Genomic DNA, 21,496 nt, shown 5'->3' on the forward strand with positions numbered 1-21,496 from the left:
TTTTTTAAAGTTTGGAGGAAACTAGACTAGACTCAAACAGAATCAAGAATAAAGAAATGTGTTGGAATTACTATTGGCAACATCTAATGTTGATATATTTGTTCATTCTTGTTATTTCCCATGAGCTCGTCCCGCACACTTATTGACTATCAATGAAACAAAGGCTGATTGTGAAAGGAGGCGGTCTGCCCCCATCATGAGCATAATCAGAGAAAGGACTGAGTTTATCACTGAAGAAAATGTACAGAGGATATTTTAGGCTAAGATGTACATGAGCTATCTCTAAGGTACTCTAATTTATTTGGAAAAATTCCTCTCCCAGGCTGGAGAGATGGCTCAGCAGTTAACAGCACTGGCTGCTCTTGCAGAGGACCTGGGTTCGATTCCCAGCACCCACATGGTGGCCATCCATCCTTAACTCCAGTTCTAGGAGAATCCGACCCCCTCTTCTGACCTCCATGGCATTACACAACACGGATGCACTCACATACATGCAGGCAATACACTCATACACGTAAAATAAAACATAAATAAAATATATTTTTAAAAAAACCTCCTCTCCCAAACACATGGTCACACATTGCTACCCAACAGTTTCTGACCGTGGAACACTGAATAGCATTTTTGTCAGGCTTATTGTACTAACAGTTTCAAAGCTCAACTTGCTAAATATTAAGGCTGTTGATCAATCACTGAACAGCTACTTATAACTGTGGACATGAGTAAGTATTTGACAATAAACCAGTGCCCAGTGTAGACAGTTTCTCTGCTCACTGCACTTGAACAGGCATGATCTAGACTGTTTTTTTTATAATGGACATTCTTCTCATTTGAAATGATATCTCACCACTTTTTTTCTAGCAGAAAATTAGTTCTTCGTCCTATGTCATCCCCACCAGAAATCTTAAGATCTCAGAAGCAAAGGCAATATTTATAAAAATTTATATTAAAATATTTTCAGTATTTATCTAGTTGCATTATCTAAGAAACTAAAGTAGTTTATATTTTAAGAAGTAAATGCCAAATATGTTGTATGAAATTCACAAAAATTCAATAAAAAATTTTGAAAGATCAGTAAATGCCAAAAACCCTACTTTGATTTGAATAACCTTTCTTGGAGTTATAGTAAAGTACTGAAGGGCCCTATTTTAACCCATTGCTTTGCCAGAATTAGGCCTATTTAATGCCAGAAAGAAAGTCCTAAATAGAACCGTCCATCTGTACGCCCGCACATCCTGCAGCCCTAGCTTTTCCCTCCTCCACAGACTTGCATTCCATTGTAGCCCCCCCCCCCACTCACCCACTGAGTGTATGGCCTTGGAGAACCTAGCGGCCGGTTCCTTCATCTGTTCAGTGCCAGCAAGAGACACTGTGAGAGTGAGATGAGGAAGCATCATGCCAGCCAGAGTGACAGCACAGAGTTGCCATCCTCTGCTTTAACTGTGGACTCTGTCCAAGCGCACAGCTTCTTGGGGTTTGCCCTTAGGCTTGAAGCAGTCAGCCAAGAGCACCAATCTCCTCAACAAAACCATCCTCACAGGAGGTGAAATTCTGCGTCTCTATTCAAGCTGTGCGAGCTGACTCTGAGTAGACTGCGGGTCTCCATCTGCCTCCAAGGCCAGTGTCAGGATGTGCAAGCTTGAGGACCACTGCACAGCCAGCTCCTCCTCTTCCCCTCAGCTCTCCTGTACTGTCGACGTCTTCCAATGATTTTTACCTCCCCTCAGTTCACCTCCTCCAGCATTCTATGTCGTTCATAGTCATCCTGGAGATTCTTGACTGGAGCTGAATCCTCGACAAAGCCAAGAGAGTGTTTTCAGGTGGCAGACCACCAGCAGCACCCCAAAGATTCAGCACCCCAGAGACTCCATCAGCATGATTATCCCATGTCTGTTATAGAGTTGGAAGGAGTCTGTCCACTTTGTATCCTTATGAGCTATGACAATAGGCCAGTTCTGTTGTCTGAAATTCCACCTAAGCAACATGGAAAAGAGCTTGATGCAACTCCTTCCCGTGGAGATGGTATAGACACAGCGATACAGAAGCCCTGTGCCCTTGTAATAAACTCCCACAAATCTACTTTTTGCAGTGTCATGGTAGGTATATAGTTAAGGCAGAAAAAATTAAGTCGCTAAAAGTATTATTAAGTTGGAAGGTCTGTCTTTGAATATGCTTCAGACCTCTCAAAGAAGAATCTTTCGAATCCAAAAGCTTCTGATTCTCTCTTCAATCATGAATGAAATGAACCTGAGGACTTCCTGGAAATTCTCAGTCATGGGACTCTGACAATATAGTCTTAGAAATTCTGTGTTCTGTTCTACAAGTTGCAATAGATGCTTGTGACTTAGTTCCAGAATGTTTGTGGAAGCCACGCCTATGGATTAGAACAGCGCTCTTCTTAGACATTCTAAAAAGAAAGCCAGATTTTTTTTCCTTCTCTTTTCCTTTCCTCCTTCTTCTTTCTTTTCTTTTATTTTATTTTATTTTTATTATTATTATTTTTTGGTGTTTTTGAGACAGGGTCTCCCTGTAGCCCCAGCTGTCCTGGACCTCACTATGTGGACCAGGCTGGCCTTGAACTCACAAAGATCTGCTTGCCTCTGCCTCCTGAGTGCTGGGATTAAAGGCGTGTGCCACCACACCGGACTTTCTTTTTTCCTTTTTTTTTTTAAGAGAAAAGGGAAATTTATTTGACTTATAATTCCAGGTTACAGTCCATCATCATGCGGACGTCAACACAGGAGCTTTAAAAGGCTAGTCATGTCACTCCACAGTGAAAATAGCTTTCGTGTGGAAGATGTTCTCTTGGTGAGCACAGTGAAGGTCACTGACCTGTTCCTTTGCTTTTCAGAAATGTAAGTTCAGCTGGAGAGGAGGCCCGCCGAAGGATGCGTGAGTGTGACGGGCTCACAGATGCCTTGCTGTATGTGATTCAGTCCGCGCTGGGGAGCAGTGAGATCGATAGCAAGGTTGGTAGAGTTTGCACCCCTGGGATTGAATGGTGGCCAGCAAACAAGAACCACGGCAGTATTCACAGGTTCATTCAGATCTCTGTCTTGTATAGCTTGGTATAGTTACACCAAGTTAAACCAGCTCCAACACTGTCTAGATGGGGATTCTCACTGTCATCTTAGAAATGACATTTGAATTTTGGACTGATGAGTAAAAATTCATAATATGGTAAATTACTTAAGCCACAGGTATTCCAAATGGCACAATACCTTGCCTACCAGTTTTAAAAATAGTGTCTACCTTTAAAGAAAAAGATATTAAAACTGTCTGAGATTTAGATAATTCTTTGTTCTGATAAATTAAACTTTAATAGCTAATTCTATTGAGGGCTATTTTTAAATGCCTTCAAAATCTTTTAAACTTTTTCACAAAGCTAAATCAAAGTTTCTAGTGGTGTGCTGTGTTGGTTCACAAACTAAAAGAAAATTGGGTAGACTTATCCAAGGTTTGAGCTATTTTGCTTTGTCTTTATTAAATTAGTTTTAATTCACAACAAATATAAAGTTATAAAGTAATTTTATAGTATTCTGATAAAAATCCAAATGTAATTTTAAGGCAATGCATGTCCCAAATGCAACACTTGAATAGGGCTTCTTGGGAGCTAGCCTTACTGACATTCATGCTGAGTAAGTCTTTGTTATGAGGGACCTGCTTCTCCCATATGCTGAACACCCTCTTCGGCCCCTTTCAACCCACTAGATGCCAGTGGTTTCCCCCAGACCCATCCAGTCCCACAGTACCAAACAGCAGTGTCTCTAGACATGACCACATGTCCTGTGGGGAACCAAGCTGTCCCTCTGTGACCTGCTACTTTGAGCCCATGTTCTCCAGTGCTAACTCTTCATTGGGACTGCATTTGGAACAATAGACGAAGACAGCTGCCAAGGACCCCATTGTCACCCTCCAAATCTGAATGCCTGACTCTAGACTCCAGTGCTTGTGCCTTTAGCAAGGAATCGTGATTTGATGATGTCATGGATCAAAAACTTGCCTGAAGGACTGTGGAGATGGCTCAGCGGTTAAGAGTACTGGTTGCTCTTGCAGAGGACCTGGGTTTGGTTCTCAGTACTCACATGGTAGCTCAGTACATAACTTCTGTTTAAAGGGATCTGCTGTCCTCTTCTGGCCTCTCCAGGTACTACACACATGTGGTGCACTTAAGTACATGCAGGTGAAATACTCATACACATAAAATAAAAATAAAGTAACAATAATAAACTTCATGAGTAGATAGAGCTTTGGGATGGAATCTGGCATAAGACAGAGTAGTTATAAAATCAGATAAAGAATAATTAAGTGGAGCTCAGTTGGTAGAGTGCTTACCCAAGGCAAGCATGAAGTTCTGGGTTTGATCCCCAGTACCACATCAACTGGATGTAGTGGCAAACACCATTAGTCTCAGCACATAGGAAATAGAGGCTGGAAGAAGTTCAAGGTCATCCTCAGCTATATAGAGAGTTCGGGGTCACCTGGTCTACATGAAACTTTGTCTCAGGAAATAAACAACGAATTTTTTAAAAAGCAGCAATTCAGTTTGCTTAGTTATTAATTGGCTTTGTGGGTGAGTTAGCATAGCACCTCTTAACCCTCACTGCACATTTTAGTTACCAAGATATTTAGAAAATTATTCTGATGCCTGAGCCTAAAGCACGGAAGACTTAGGCTGAAGCTGTCTTGTGGGAGTGTGATCCTGCAAACACCAGGTCACTCCAGTGATGAGCACCACTGTGTTCCTGCCATTGCTGCTCACCAGGTCTGCAGCCACGCACTACTAATTCAAAGACAGAACGTACTAGAATAAAGATTTAAGCAGTCCTCTTCCGTAAAGGCCTTTAATAACCATTTTAAGTGTATCAATATCATTGACAAGAAAATTAAATCCCTAAAACAGTGACCAGTCAAGAAGTCTCGCTTGTTTACAGAGGCCTGTTAGCACAATAGACACATGATTTGTTAAAGAGCTAGCGCCGTAGTTCACTGCCACAGCAATGATGAACATTCGAGAGACTCAGGCCTGGGGAGACTAAGCCTCTTACCATAATGGACACAAAAGAGCTGTCCCACTCTCTGAAACTTGCTGGTGAATAAGATAAAAGTCAGCTTCCTCATGCCTCAGCCAAGCTCCCTGCCACCATCTCTGGAGGTGGAGGCAACTTTTAGACATACGGCTTGAGTACCAGCATGCTCCAAGGGATGTGTATCTGCATCACTGAATCAGATGATCAGACCCTTAGTAGTCTTGGGAGACTTTGGAGATCATCTGTTTTAATAGCTACATTTTCCCTCAAAAGGATGAGTTTTAAAATACAGGGATTCTTCCAGACTGGAGTCAGGAGACCTGGGAAATCCCTGATGAAAAGGAAGCATGCTGTGCTGGACACCAGGACAGGGCCAGTATCCTGTGCCCTCTCCATCTCCCACTCACTGGAGCACTGTACCCACGTGCCCTCAACTTGTGATGGGGAGGTTCACCAGAGCTGCGCACCCAGGCTGTTGAAAGGCTCCAGAGTGATAAATGACTCCTCTGTGCTTCACTGGCTGGATTGTGCTATTGACTTTTAACGTATTATTATTGCGCCATAATTTTCCACTCAGCCCTCAGCTTGGCGGCTTCTGAGCTTTCACAATGACAAGTTAGAGGGGGAAACATGAGTGCACATTCTCTTTAAGGCCAAAGAAGTTAATGAATAGGAAAGCCTGGATTCCACACAAGCTCCCAGCTCTGCTCCTGTAATTGGACAGTTTGTTGAATGGGCAACATATGGCAGAGCACTCCACAGATGACTTTCCAATAGAGCCTCTATTAGCCCTTTCTAATAGAAAATAAGGAGTCAAAATGACCCTAGTGACCGAGAGAAGCTGCTAAAAGCACGGTTGACAGCAATGGATGTCATAGGCAAGGCCACCAGCTGCCACATGCCTTCTGCTGGTGCCCCTGGTCTTATCTTCTTTCCTTTCCCACTTCCCTTTAGAGAGAAGCTCTTGAACTGGGAACCTACTTAAGCCTAGCCAGACTACCACACTCTAGGAAGCTTAACAAGAGACCTGGGTTTCATGCCTGGACTCCCCTTTCCACCCTCTCCTGTCCCCTCTTTCTCTCTCTCTCTCGCTCTCCAGGTCCTCCCCAAGTCATCTCCCCTCGTGCAGGTAGATTATAAAGCACTCCTTGAAACTGCAGATTTAGTCTCCCATGGTCGTTTCTTAGAGGAATGAGAAGCCCAGGGGAGATGAACAGGATGAGAAAGGCGCTTCCTCTCCTGCCTGTGATATAAGAAAAATCAGTTTGCACTGATTTGAAAAATCGTTCTGACTTGTGCCATAACATTTTCCTTTCAGTGAGAGACGGTTCTGTCTTACACACATTGTCCTGTGTTTACCTCTTTCATGACGGAGGTTTCTTTTCTGGTGCGGAGAGGATGCTTGAAACAGAAAATCAAGTTGGCTCAAAGCCCGTGGGATTAGCAGCCATGAAACCTTGGAAAGTTGACAAGGGAGGTCTAGACTAGGACGGGTCTCAGAGGTATCCCCTGGGAGCTGCTTTTCCAGATTGGTTGTTAAACACCCTTTAATCAGCTAAAGGGCACAGGCTGCCTTTTATCAAATTGTAGCAATGAAGGAAGCAGGCCAGGATGTGGGTGCTGTGGCCCCTGCCTGCTCCATCAATGACCCTGGGCCACAGAGGACTGAACATTGGCTGAGTTACTGACAGTTCACCTCCCATGTCTTCTCTTCCCTCTGTAAAATGGAGTCATGCTTCCTGCCTTCTGTGGTGTCTGAGAATGATGGTATGGTTTTCAAAGTACAACTTTGGGTTCATATTTAATAGTTTGCCCTTAAGATTATTTTATTTCCCTGTTCCCCTGGCCTCTTAAGTCTAAAACCAAGTTTAAAAGGTCAGTTTTGGGAGCAGTAAGATGGCTCAGGGAGTAAAACTGCTCTCTCTGCAAGCCTGACAACCAGCTGGGCAGTGTCTGTAAACTCATCCCACCTGCACCACAGCCCTGGGAATCTGGTTCTTCTCTCACCACTGGTTTACAAATGAGGACACAGAGGTACAGAAGGGTTAGTCACTGTGCCCAGAGCCACACAGGTCATTCAGTGGCAGAGCCAGGACTCATACCAGAGCCAAGCCACGCACTGTAGTTCCCATCCTCAGGATCTCCCTGGTGTGGTCTCCAGCACTGTTAATGATACTGTATGTTTCCTGGGAGATGCACAGTGGTGCCAACCACGAGAGCTGAGCCAAATCCAGGGTCTGTGTTCTTAATGACTTGGGCTCGCTCCTAAGCCCCAGGCTGGAGTTGTCTGTAAATGGGCTGGGATCTTGTGGCTGCAACTTCCTCCCTTCTCAGAAGTGGATTTCAATCAGCAATGACAGGTATTTGTAGAACAGTAGTCTCCACCCAGCCAGAAATTGTCTTAGGACCTTTCCAAGCTTCTCCAAATTCTGCCTACACAGCTGTCAGCACAGCCTTTGAAAGCAGGAGCTAAGTGCATCTGAATGCAGAGGCCTGCTGCCTTTCCAGGGTGAGGGCATGTGCTCTGCCTTTCCAGGGTGAGGGATCCCATGTGCTGCTCAGCTCCTGTTCATTCCTATTTCCCTTTTTCTTTTTGGGGTTCTCCAGACCGTTGAAAACTGTGTGTGCATCTTGAGGAACCTCTCTTACCGGCTGGCAGCAGAAACGTCTCAGGGACAGCACATGGGTACAGATGAGCTGGACGGGCTGCTCTGCGGCGAAGCCAATGGCAAGGACGCGGAGAGTTCTGGTTGTTGGGGCAAGAAGAAGAAGAAAAAGAAATCCCAGGATCAGGTGATGCTAGACGCTCGCAGCTGCATGCAATTACCCCCCTTCCTTGCTATGATATTAATGCTACATCAATATATCTAGATACAGACTCCGCATTTCCACCATGCGGTAAAATCACTAACATGCCTGCGTGACCTTCCAGGAGGAATTTCACAGCTGAGATGGTTGAAGTTAAATAACTTCTCCTGTATCTTTTAGCCAAGCCAAAATAGGAAATTTCAAAGTAAGAAAAAAGCCAGTCAGCCAAGTGTCAGGTGTGCTCTGACTTCCCAGTTCCTGGAGCGTAGGTAGAACCAGGTGTGGTTCCTCCGCATTGACTCTCAAAGGCATTGAGTCTTGATTGGGGCTGGGGAAAAAGGAGGGCTGCCGTGCAGGTGGCTGAAAGGACAGGACAGGAAAAGGAGGTAAGAAGGGACGCACACAAGGGAGGCAGAGAGTCCAATGTGTGCTTGACGGGGGGTTTTGAAAGATTTGGTTATAATCTTGTATTCGCCCTGGGAAGTGGAATTCATAGGCCTTACAACTAGATAACATCAGAAGTTTGGCTTCAGGAGATAAGTTGGGTGAACTTGAGCACTGTGCCTCTTCAGTATAGAATGTTCATCACCGCATGCAGCCTTGAGAGGTTTTCCCTGCTGTGCAACAAAAGTCAGCAGTCAGCCACCCCCAGACCAGTGGTCAAAACAGCCTCTACTTGTTCCTGGGGTCTCTGGGAGGTAAAGCCCGTCACCCTCAAGGCCTCAAGGAAAAGGAGTGGGGAAGCTGACCATCTGCTACCAGCCAGGAAGCCTGCACTGGAGACATCTCTGTTTCCCAACACTGTATCACATGTCTACCATCTGGTGGACACTGAGACCTCACATCCAGCCTCCCCCTCAACCCCACATTCCCATATCCACCCTCCCCTGACATTAAAGTTTCACATTCAGTATTCTAGACACCAAAGTCTACATCCAGTGTCCTCCGGACACTAAGGACATATGTCCAGCTTTTCCTATACACCGGTCATATACCCAACCACTGAGAGTTGTGTTAACCCAGGACCCGACTGACCTAAAGGCATGAAATCACTGACAGAGGGGCATAATCTACAACCTCTGTAGCCAGGTTTTGAACCCAAGATAAACATACAAGTGTATTTGTTTAGAGGATAGCACAATATTTTCAAAACAATTTGAGAAAAAGTTCTACTACAAGTGAAAATTAAGGAAAGTTTTTTGCTTAGAGAGAGGATTAGGGGGGATGCCTTTTAAAAGCTAACTCCCAAATTTTCCTGGAAGGTATCGGCAGTTTTTCAGGTTGTGGGTATCAGGTGTTTGCAGCTCCTGAAGACTCCTAGGCTTTCTACATGTCCGGCTGACACCTGCCTTTTCTTTAGGAGAGCCGTGATCCTTGTCCTGGGCAGCGCCTTCCCACGCTGTGAGCTGATCCCCACTCTTGCCTTGTCCCGTCAGAACTCTCCAGTCTCCTTACACAATGGAACAAGCCACTGAGGCTTGAACTGAGGTTCTTAGCTCAGCCACTTACACCAGGGGGCTGCAAAGAACAGCCCGTGGGTATTTACTGAGCACCTGTCAAGTGCTGACATTGTGCTAGGTATTGTACCTTTCATACTGCTGCAGAACATTGGGCCCTGCATGTGCTCATTTCCAAACCGACTGAAGCACAAGCTTCTGGGGGTAGAACGGGTCCTCTTTTGCTGTGTTGTTTCCACTGGGCCCACACTGCTTTCTCCTAACAATGTGAGTCACAGCATGATGGTGCAGAGGAGCAAACACCTCCACCTCACCAGAGTGTGTGTGCCCCACATGCCCAGGGTTGGGAAGCCCCCCAAGGACCAGATCTCCTGGATAGGCCAGGGGACTCTGGCAGCACATTTGCAAAATCTTGATGAACTGCAGGCAATCAGTGGCTGTTGAGAGGGGGAGAATCAGTTTTCTCCAGAGGCGCAACCCCTGATAAATTAGCCCATCCTACATGGTCAGCCTGAAACGTGTACATACAAACGACAGGAGGTTGTATATGCATATATGTGTAACAATAATTATAGATGAGGTCATGAACTTGAGAAGGAGTGGGCACATGTGAGGAGCTGGAAGCGGGGAGAAGTGGAAATGATATAATTGTAGTACTCATGTGTGAGATTTTCAGAAAGTAAAAAACTTTATTAAAAAACAATACATAGTTTCAGCAGAACCTGCCAGAGCTTTCCAGTGACTTTGCCACCCCTCCTATACCAGGTTTTACTTCCAGCTTTGCACAGACTCATGCTCACCAGGTTTACACAGACGCATACTCACCAGGTTTGCACAGATGCATGCTCACTAGGTTTACACAGATGCATGCTCACCAGGTTTACACAGACACATGCTCACCAGGTTTACACAGATGCATGCTCACTAGGATTACACAGACGCATACTCACCAGGTTTACACAGATGCATGCTCACTAGGTTTACACAGACGCATGCTCACCAGCTTTGCACAGATGCATGCTCACCAGGTTTACACAGACGCATGCTCACCAGGTTTACACAGACGCATGCTCACCAGGTTTACACAGACGCATGCTCACCAGGTTTACACAGACGCATGCTCACCAGGTTTACACAGACGCATGCTCACCAGGTTTACACAGACGCATGCTCACCAGGTTTACACAGACGCATGCTCACCAGGTTTACACAGACGCATGCTCACCAGGTTTACACAGACGCATGCTCACCAGGTTTACACAGACGCATGCTCACCAGGTTTACACAGACGCATGCTCACCAGGTTTACACAGACGCATGCTCACCAGGTTTACACAGACGCATGCTCACCAGGTTTACACAGACGCATGCTCACCAGGTTTACACAGACGCATGCTCACCAGGTTTACACAGACGCATGCTCACCAGGTTTACACAGACGCATGCTCACCAGGTTTACACAGACGCATGCTCACCAGGTTTACACAGACGCATGCTCACCAGGTTTACACAGACGCATGCTCACCAGGTTTACACAGACGCATGCTCACCAGGTTTACACAGACGCATGCTCACCAGGTTTACACAGACGCATGCTCACCAGGTTTACACAGACGCATGCTCACCAGGTTTACACAGACGCATGCTCACCAGGTTTACACAGACGCATGCTCACCAGGTTTACACAGACGCATGCTCACCAGGTTTACACAGACGCATGCTCACCAGGTTTACACAGACGCATGCTCACCAGGTTTACACAGACGCATGCTCACCAGGTTTACACAGACGCATGCTCACCAGGTTTACACAGACGCATGCTCACCAGGTTTACACAGACGCATGCTCACCAGGTTTACACAGACGCATGCTCACCAGGTTTACACAGACGCATGCTCACCAGGTTTACACAGACGCATGCTCACCAGGTTTACACAGACGCATGCTCACCAGGTTTACACAGACGCATGCTCACCAGGTTTACACAGACGCATGCTCACCAGGTTTACACAGACGCATGCTCACCAGGTTTACACAGACGCATGCTCACCAGGTTTACACAGACGCATGCTCACCAGGTTTACACAGACGCATGCTCACCAGGTTTACACAGACGCATGCTCACCAGGTTTACACAGACGCATGCTCACCAGGTTTACACAGACGCATGCTCACCAGGTTTACACAGACGCATGCTCACCAGGTTTACACAGACGCATGCTCACCAGGTTTACACAGACGCATGCTCACCAGGTTTGCACAGACGCATGCTCACCAGGTTTACACAGACGCATGCTCACCAGCTTTGCACAGACGCATGCTCACCAGGTTTGCACAGACGCATGCTCACTAGGTTTGCACAGACGCATGTTCACCAGCTTTGCACAGACGCATGCTCACGGGCTCATCAGACTCATGTAGACCTGACACTGGTGTCTTATTTCGTAAAATCTGACCCAGCCTGACACCATCCTTCCCCAACTCTGCCCAGATGACCCTGCATGGACTGCAAGCTGGCAAAGGACAGAGGACGTTTGGAGTTTTGGGAGGTTGGGAGAAATAAGCAGTCAGAGGTGAAGGAACATCATGGAGTTCAGTCTGAAACATAGCCTTTCCTCCAGGAAAGCCCTGCACATGAAGCCCACAGGGAGCGACTCTACAGTCTTACCTGTACCCACATTTTATGACCTTGACCTGCTCATTTCTAAGTTGGTATGATAAAACTGTAGAATTTTATGATTTTTTTCAAAAGTCAACATAAAAATGTGTATAGTTCATTGGTCCCATTTTTCCCTAAGAATTTTTCAAGGGGAAAAAATATTTCTTTATAGAAAGTTTTGCTGAAAGTGCCAAAAGTTAAAACGCAATGAAATGTTGTTTACAAAGATGCTTCAAACTTAACAATTGCAACCAAATGATAGTTTTTCTAAAGCTTTTCAAGATGCCCTAAATACATACTATTTGGAAGTGTCAAAAAATTCAATCTCAGGTTTAATGGGGATGTAATCTGACAATTACACTTATTAGGAAAATTAGTGTATTTTGTCAAATTCAATATATTTTTAAACAGTCAAAAGTAAAAAATATCTTGCAGTTATAGGCTGACTGATGGAAAGTAGGCAGAGGTTGAAGTCTTGGAAATAGGGAGCGGGGAGAAAGAGGGGGAGGGAGAGGCATGATACAGGATGAAGGAAGAGGGAAATAGGATGCAAGGTGTCTGGGGTGCTCATGCTGTCTGTGAGGGAACATACCAAGGCTATACAGTGCCTCCTGCTGGAGAAGGTTGGCACAGGACACAGTCTGAGGTCTGAGTTGGAGGCAGCAGTGGTTTTCCTGGGCATATACTAGAGTGTGCTTTGCACATGGGGGTTTGAAACTACCATCCCAATACAAGAGTCAGAAATCTACAGGAATTAGAGCCTGGCCATTCCCAGCAACAGGAAGAGCCAGGGCTCTAAATTCATCTTTACCAGGTCACAACAGTCTGAAAAATGGGCATACCCCAAGCCCTCTCTAGGACAGAGCATCTTGGTCTGTGCTAACTCCAGAACAGCAATTCTGGCCTGGAAATTTGACTTAATTGGCCTAGAAGTATCCAGAGAGTTCTAGGCTTATAGCTTTAAAACTGGTCAGTTATCTTGTGACCCCTGAAATCTCTACCATGGGCAAAGTCAGTTCTGGTTTTGCTTTTTGTTGCAGTGCATGCTGGGCAAGTGTTCAGGCAGTCAGCTGTATCCCAGCCGCCTCAGGTTTTTAAAGGCTAGCTAGTGATTAGGGAAAAATATATAATATAAACTTTAGAAAGAGATAAACATTTTTTGTATATAAATGTAACATGTAAATGAGGCCTGATCAGTTTTGTAACATATGCATCATATGCCAATATAAAACATATGTGTGTATAAAATGTGCTAGAAAAGCTCAGTGATATCAGGGATGATGACCACTCTACCCATGTGTAGATATTCACAAATTACAGTGATGTCATGGATGATGACCACTCTACTTGCATGTAGATATTCACAAATTTTCTGAAGGGCATTATATTTGTAATCCCACCCAAACATCATTTAAAAATAATGTTCTGGCTAGTTGGTGCATGTCTATAATTCCAACACTCGGGAGGGTAAAGGAGGAGGACTGCCATGAGTTCAAGGACAGCCTGGGCCATATAGTAGGACCCTGTCTCAAAACAAAACAAAAGTAGGGATATTGTCTAGGGGTAGAATGCTTGTCAAGCATGAACAGGGCCCTTGTTTGAGCCTTAGCACTTCAAGAAGTATAAGTAAAAATAAATAAGATAATGCTTTAGAAAGTACTAGGTAACTAAGTTCATTGTTCTTATAAATATGTATGCTTGTATTTCCTCTTAAATTTCTAATGCCTCAAAAATAGGCAAAGGGGCCTATGTAAAATAAAAGGTTTTGTGTCTATGACCCTGACCTCCCAGGACAGAAGAGTCAGATACTGTACCAGGAGGCAAAGTGATGATGTCACAGTGGGTTTAATGGTGGCTTTGATGGGTGGGGGAACTATATCACTCTGGAAATCCAATTTAGTTACAAGAAAAATCTCAGAAATGTTTTCTTTTTAAATTCTTGATAGGGATAAAGTCAAGAAAACATGTGATGTGAAGGCATGTTACATTCCTGCTTTAATTATAATAGATGATTGCCTGCTAAAACACGGGTTGAACCATCAGCCTGTGTATAGATTTGTTTGAAAACAGTATTGTTGCCTTCTTCTGAAAAAGGCCTTCACAAAGATGTTCATTTCTAGCTCCCTGCTCAGTGCCTGATGCTGAATTGAGAGACATTCCTTTAGTCCCTTTTTGGATTAAGCTTCCCTAAAACAGGCTGTGTGTTCTATGCCAACAAGATAGCACCTGGCATGATTCTCCCTGACCCACAATACAGCTTTGTGGTGACAATCTGTCATCTCAGGGCATGAGGCAACCTGAAAATTGAGGCCCAAAAGAGTAGAAGCCAAATTATTATTTTCTTTTTTGTACCTTTTTAAAGAGAAGCAATTTGGGTTTTGTTTTTCAATTTGGTATGTGGCCAAGGAGGTTGCAATGGTGTCCTGATGGGCGCTGCTCCATCACGGCTGAAATATCACAGCACACTGTCCTGCCACTGGCTGCTGGCCAAGCAGACCTGGGTCTCACTCAGAGTGAGCCAGACCATGAACAGGGAAAACTGATGAGATAAAGTGACCCAAACAAGCAGGAACTTTGGAGCTCAAATCCTCTGTTTCCTGCTTATCAGGCACCAGAAAGCTTTCAACTCGAAGGGGTGGAAAATTAGGTAGGGATAATGAGTGACGATATACAAATGATCAGAATCCAAAGATGATTCGGACCCATTATTTTAAATATGATCCGTATTCTCTTGTGATAAACTTTGTTGCATAATTTAATGCATCACTGTCAATTTAAGAGCTAATATTTGTGTTGTTTTCAGGCCCCTTTCTGCAGTTATAGGTGCTAAATGCATAAATTATTGAGAACTTTCATTTGTGGAACTCCCTCCCTGGCATCTCCTTCACTAGGAGACTAATTGTCTACCAAATAAAACTGCACTACTGTTCTGTGGTCAGCTACTTAACATCTGACACAGCATTACCTCTTTCCTTGCCAGCAAATAGCCCTTTAGGCTAGAATGCAGAAGAGCTGCTGAGAATCCCACCTAGGAGCACGCCATGGTTTGGTGACCCAGCCTTTCTTTATAGAAAATTGTATTGCTTCCAGATTTTCACTAATACAAGCTGTAATAAACATCTGTGTACTAAAATCTCACCTACCCCTTTAATCACATTTTAAAGATCTATTCCCCACCATAAAACAACCTGATCAAACGAATGTTTTAAGGCTTTTGATGCACAACCCATATTTATCTTTTTGCATGTGTGTGTGTATACATGTTCATGAGTCTATAGACATACTCCCGTGGATGTGGTGACATCCATGTGTGTGGAGGCCAGAGGTTGAAGTTGAGTCTCCACCTTATTTTATGACAGAGTCTCTTACTACCCTTGGTGCTCGCCAATTTGGCTACACCAGCCAGTCAGCAAGCCCCAGAGATTTTCCTCTCTCTGCCTCCCAGTACTGGTATTACAAGTGGATGCCACCTTGCCTGGCTTTTTACAATGGGTGCTGGGTCTCCAACCTCAAGTTCTCACGTTTGCACAGCAAACACTTTACTGAGCCCTTAACATTTCTTTTAATGACTCTGACAGTGAGAGTTTAAATAGGTGGATTTGATTTTTTTCTATGAATAATCACTTTATGGCTCTGCCTGCCCTTTATGATACTATTGACGATCTTAAATTTTCATTTCCCAGTATCACAAGTTGCTTGCTTTTCTCCAGACAGTTTTTCTTTTCTTATTAGTGACCCCACTGTTTCCTTTCTGGCCATCTGCTTTTTTTTTTTTTCTTTCTCCCACTGGTTCTAGCCTCATCTCACTGCTCTCACCCACCATATGCTAGAAGCTTGTTGATTCAAGACATGATATTCAGTGTCCCAGAAGCAACAGCCTGCACATTCCTGTGAAGATCGGCTGCGCAGTTCTGTCTCTTGCGTCCGCGCATGAGCTGCTCCTTCATATCTAATCACACCTGAAAGCACTCTTCTGTTCTCACCGAGCTCCCAGACTTAAATGTCTGGGTGGATTCAGTAGCTTAGTTATGCTTCATGCTCCATGCCGTCAAAGCTGTTTCTAGGCCGCAGTTGCCCAGCTCTGACACTGAAAACATTATGTGCTGGATAATTCTCCGAGTTGGGTCTGTCCTGTGCATTCCAGTGTTTTCAGCATCCCTGGACTCTACCGATAGGTGCCAATAGCACCTCCCGCTCCAGCTATACCAACCAAAACTTTGCACACATTGCCAGTTGTCTAGTTGAGTGCAGTGGATAGACCGTGTTTTGAAGGATGGATCACCAAACAACTAACCAAGACCACAGAGTTATCTGAAAGATCTTGACATGCCAGAGACAGAGCCTCTAGATCGCAGTGCACAGGTTTCCTGAGACTAGAATGGGAAGTTAGGAACAGCCCGAATCTAGGTAACAGCAGTGCTGACCCAGCGCTCCCAACACAGAGGCGTAGAAAAGGGACAAATGATTCCAGTAATGCTGAGCAGCCCTAGCACCCTCACAGCCGTCTTCTGTGGGTGAAGCATGTCTTTCAGCCTCCCTGCTCCCTGCAACTATTCTGGAGGGATGTGTGCCCATCACCCCTGGCCTACACGTGAGGTGAAGCAGCAGGGCTATCCTGGAATGTCTTTGCCTGATGCTTTCTAGGGAAAGCCCCTCTCACGTCCCTGATGCAAGTTTCCAATCTCTCAACTGGAAACCCCTCCCATCTTCAGTAAGCAGAGCTTGAAGACAGTGCGATGTCTCACGGACACAGCTAGTTAGCCATCAGCTCTGTCCCTCTGCCCAGTTTCAGCTTCAGCAATAGCCGTCATCTGTGTAAAACGCTCACAGACATCCATACAACAGAGCTACCCTTGCTTTTGGAACTCCAGAGACAACACAAAGAATCCTTTCTCTCCTTGCTTTTTGCAGTTAGTTTTTAAATACCCATCTCCTCCGTCTTTTACCCTTAAAAGGAGTGGTCAGCAAACACTCTGAAGGGAAAATCATCTGCTCCTGTTCAGATGAATTCAGCCCAGCAGCAATGGCGGTGAATGAACTTAAGATTTGATTGTTACGTTCCGAGGCTTTTCATCCAAGCTGAAGCCTCATTAAGCCAAACCCAGCTTGCAAAAGCATTCCCTGACTGTATATCAACGTGTTTTGTCGTCCTTCACTTTATAACCTGTGGCTTCTCTGGGAAAGGACTCTTAAAATCAGAATATTTCCCTACTGCTGCAGGCACTCCCTTTAGCTTGCAGCATCTCTAGACTTGTTCTTTATTTCACTGAAATTCCTTTTATTACAGTTTGCTTGAGCATATGTAACGGCTGTGACTGTCCCTAATGGGCAGAGAAATCTAAAAAAATAGAGATGTATTCTACCAAATGTATTCTAGTAAGGCCAGCCTTTACTGCTTGTGTTCCCAAGACACAACTCAACAGGAAAAAGTTTCTGAGAACAGACTTAGGTGACTGAGACTAAATCAAGGTTATGACACTTTGGGGAGAAGAGACCAGTACTTGGCACTTATGTAATAGAAATCCTTCTCCTCACATGATAACACGATAAATGGGGTTTGTTTTTGTTTTTTTGTTCATATGTCCATAGTATGCAGCCTAGGGCTTTGGAGACTAGAGACAGAAGACACAGAAAGCAAGTAGAGAGAGGAACTGAAATTGCCTTTCAGTTCTCCATATTCAGTAAGGGTTTTGAATGTAATAAAAAGAATTATCCTGTGAGTCTTCTTACCTCAAAGAACCCTGTGTTTACAAAGTCTCTTTGTAAAGTGTGCTGACATCTTCACCTAGTTTATTGAATTTCTGATTTTTATCCCTAAGTTATGTCCTTCTCTTCATGTAAAGAACAAGTGTCTTCTGCTTTCTATCCTCAAACCAACTGAGTTAGAATACTTTAAATAGACTCTGAGCTCTACAAGGAAACCAGAGAGATTTTTAATAATTTTACCTGTCACATATTAATTGCACACACGTTAGGGTAGTCTGTGGTATTCTAGTACATAAGTACACTGTATAATGATCACATCGGCAGAATTAGAATACTCATACATCATTTCTTTGTGCTGGGAACATTCAAAATCATCTGTACTAGCTCTTCTGAAGCACACGATTATTTATTGTCAGTTACATTTACATTGGCAGTTAGTCTTCCAACAGCACCTGGGCACCTTTGACCCACCTATCTATATGTTGCCACTCGGGTTCTTTTCTTCCTAAGCACATATTTCTTCCAATGGGCCCTGTGTGTCTCCTCCCCTGGCCATGGCCATAGCCAAAGACTTTGCATCTGAACTTGTAGCCCAGGCAGCTTGTTAATGCCTTCTTTTTCAAAAAGATTTTGTATATGGCCTTCTGATGGTAGAATACATAATTTCAACTCTATGCAATTGTAAAAGTTGGATGTAACAAATCACTTGCTGATGCTCTATTGGTGTTAGTCATGGAGCAGTATATTTGAAGCCAGGGAGGAAAGTGCTGATAAAATGTTACTAAATCAGGAACTATCTGGAATGGCAAAAAATGGTCTATTGGTTTGTTCCATGATCTACTGTCAACCTAGCCCTCTATGTCTTCAAGAGAGCTTCATGGCGGAGAGATGACTGTATAGCTAGCCAGTCCTCTAACATTAAATTTTCTTAGTGCCCAGATAACAATCCGAAGAGAAAAAAAAATCTCAAAATCTCTCGTTATAACCCATTTAATCCTTATCCTTAGAAACTATACATGTCTAAAATCCTAAATTCTGGTGAATTAGAGGATCTTTAGCCTAGAAATATACTCGCTAGACAAGTTAATTGGCTCAGCAGGTAAAGGCACTTTCTGCACAAGCCTGATAACCTGAGTTTCCATCACCAGAACCCATGGTGGAAGGAAAGAACCAACTCTAGAGAGTTGTCTCTGACCTCCACATCCATGACATGCTTTGCACACCTACATTCACATGCTCATGCAATAATAATAAATATGATTTTAAGATAAATAAAAAGTAATATGTTTTCTTGTGATTTTCCTGCTTAACTACACAGAATAATTTGAAGAAATTAAAAAAAAAATTTAACATTCAAGAGGTGCTATATCATTAATGAGTTTTATTTGTTAAAGAAAAATAATAGGTTAAGCTAGGGACTTACTCTATAGCCCTTGTTAGCTGCAAACTCCTGACAATCCTCCTGATTCTTACTCCATCCTCCTACCACAACCTCCTGAATGCTAGGATTACAGGTGTGAACCATTATGCCTGGCCTTTGTTTAATTTTTTATGGCAATAAAGTTTGTACTTTGTTCTATTAACATGATCTCATTGAATTAATATTTTTGCTACAAAGTAACAGATTAAAATAAAAATATTATTGAAGTATACTTTTCAAATCTGAACAAGAAATCATGAGGAGGGATATGTTCGTTGAAAACTTTCCCAACCTGGAACAAGATGAAACCCAGCACAAGTTTTGTTAGCTGACAAATTCCTTTCTCTTCTTTCATTTTCTCTTTATTATCTACTGTGCTTGATTTTTAAACAATAAACTATAGATTGAAGGTGCTTACGCATGCTATATCCATATATGTGTACGTTTGCTAACTTGCCAGTGGTAAAGACAATGTAATCAAAACCTACTCTTCTGACATTGTCCCTGTCAGTGTCTTGTAAAACATTTTGTTTCCTTTCTTGTGTCCTTCCTTCATAAGGTACAAAATTCTCTCTGCTGACTCTACAACATTTTGTTTCTGTATCTATTATTTTCATATTTCAAACACTTAGTTTTATCACCTATCCTGAAGATATAGTCAAGAACATAATTTGCACAAGATTTATAAATCGAGTCCTGTGTTCTGAAGGGCTAAATAGCTGTGTCATTAGCACATTGAGCTCTTTAATTATTTAGCCATGGACTGCATGTGGTGCCTGTAGCCCCTGCACGCAGGATTCTGAAACAGAGGGTTGTACATTCGAGGCCAGCTGTGACTGCATAGTGAGTTTGAGGTCGGTTTGTACAACAGAAGGAAGCCATGCCCCCCCAGCCCCCACCCAGTGAAACAAGCAAACAGACAAAAAAGAAATTAGGCTTTGCTTCCTTTGCTCAATGTACAGTTTTAAAAACAGATTAGCAGCATCGTGTGTTTGAATTTACATATATTTTCATTTTGGTAAAAAATTACATATCCCACAATTACTAATGAATCTTCACCCAGAAAAAGATTAGCTTTGCCAGTTTGTGGTAAGGAGTGCTTTCACCCACATCAGTTCAATGCAAACCACCATCAACCTACACCTTGTTGATGCTGATTAGCTGGACGAAATGAGGTCAAGTATGTTGACAGTCCTTAAAAATGCTTCCAATCATTTTCACTGATTAAAACTTCTTTTTAATGGAAAAGGGAAACTTTTCGTCCTATTAACTCATTAAAACTTTGAAGAAAGTACCCAGATAAAGGCCAGATGCATTGACTGGCTTTGAATTATTTCCTTTTCTTCAGTATTAACATTCATTCGAGGGTGCCATCAACTTTCTGAAATAGCAAAGGATACCCTTTGAACTCCACCCCTAGTTGCCATGAAAGATTATCCATGTTCACATCAGCTGTCCTTTCATTTCCTCTGGATTCTCTCTGTAGCTGTTAAGAAATGCTTGTAATAAAAGGTATTTAAGAGCTACACAGATGGCATGTCAGAGCAGAAGAAAATTGTCTACTGATCTAACCATTTATCTGCTTTGTAGAGCAGAAGTTAAGAAAAGGAAGCAAGATGAAACCCAGCCCGCAGCTGCTGCCCCTCGCCTATGTCCGCTGCCCCGCTTTGTGATGAGCACGCAAACACTGCGCTACATGCATGCTGTGGTCCAGTTAGCTCTCCTGGGAGAGGAAAAGCTCATCTGTGTTCACTGAAATTCATATTCAGATTTTTATGTATGTTCTTAGACCTTTATGTGAAAATGAGGGCTTAAAAGGTTTGACGAGAAGACCAACTAGAGAACATGAAACAAACTAAAAAACAAATGAAATCTTTTCTAATTCTTGTTGCACTAGCAGGTAGACTCACTGTGCCGAGCTGAATTCCTCTGAGAAACTGCCCTGCTCCCGCGTCGTTGGAGCTGGCAGAGCTATAAAATGCTCTTTCTGAGGTGCTGTCTCTGTGTTCAGTGCAACAAGCCAGTTTCAAACAGAGAGCCGGCAGCAGTGTGACAGGCCTGATTTATTTTCTTTCTAATATTTAAAAGGCATATGCTGCTTCTGTGGGTAGCTGTTCCCAGATGCAAAGGCATCTTAGAGTAGTCAAGATGGGATTTTGGTGAAAAGAACAAGAAACCTCATACGCTCAAGTGTCCTTATTATGAATTTGAAATTGCGTGCCAACTCATTAGGAAAGACCTTTCATGGCTTAGCCAGCACCCCTCTGTAGGATGTCACTCTTTGGCGAGCTTCAGCCTTTACTTGAACTAAGCTACAGCATAAATGAAAGAAAGAAGAGATGAGTTTTTAAATTTTTATCTTGGATATAATGAAATTCTTGAAACTGTTATAGTCAAATAACTTTATAGTATCTCT

At 43.5% G+C, this 21,496-nt stretch overlaps 1 protein-coding gene across 1 annotated transcript in view; it reads left to right on the forward strand.

The window, feature by feature from the left end:
- The window catches only part of Ctnnd2 (catenin delta 2), a 1,011,454-nt gene that overhangs the window by 866,414 nt on the left and 123,544 nt on the right, over positions 1-21,496 (forward strand). The window contains 2 exon segments of the mRNA XM_017799239.2: positions 2,852-2,969; positions 7,638-7,823. Of these exon segments, the coding sequence (XP_017654728.2) occupies positions 2,852-2,969; positions 7,638-7,823 (304 nt within the window).

The sequence above is a fragment of the Nannospalax galili genome, unplaced genomic scaffold, assembly GCF_000622305.1.
Source record: "Nannospalax galili isolate Female #2095 unplaced genomic scaffold, S.galili_v1.0 scaffold698, whole genome shotgun sequence".
NCBI classification, from domain to species: Eukaryota; Metazoa; Chordata; class Mammalia; order Rodentia; family Spalacidae; genus Nannospalax; species Nannospalax galili.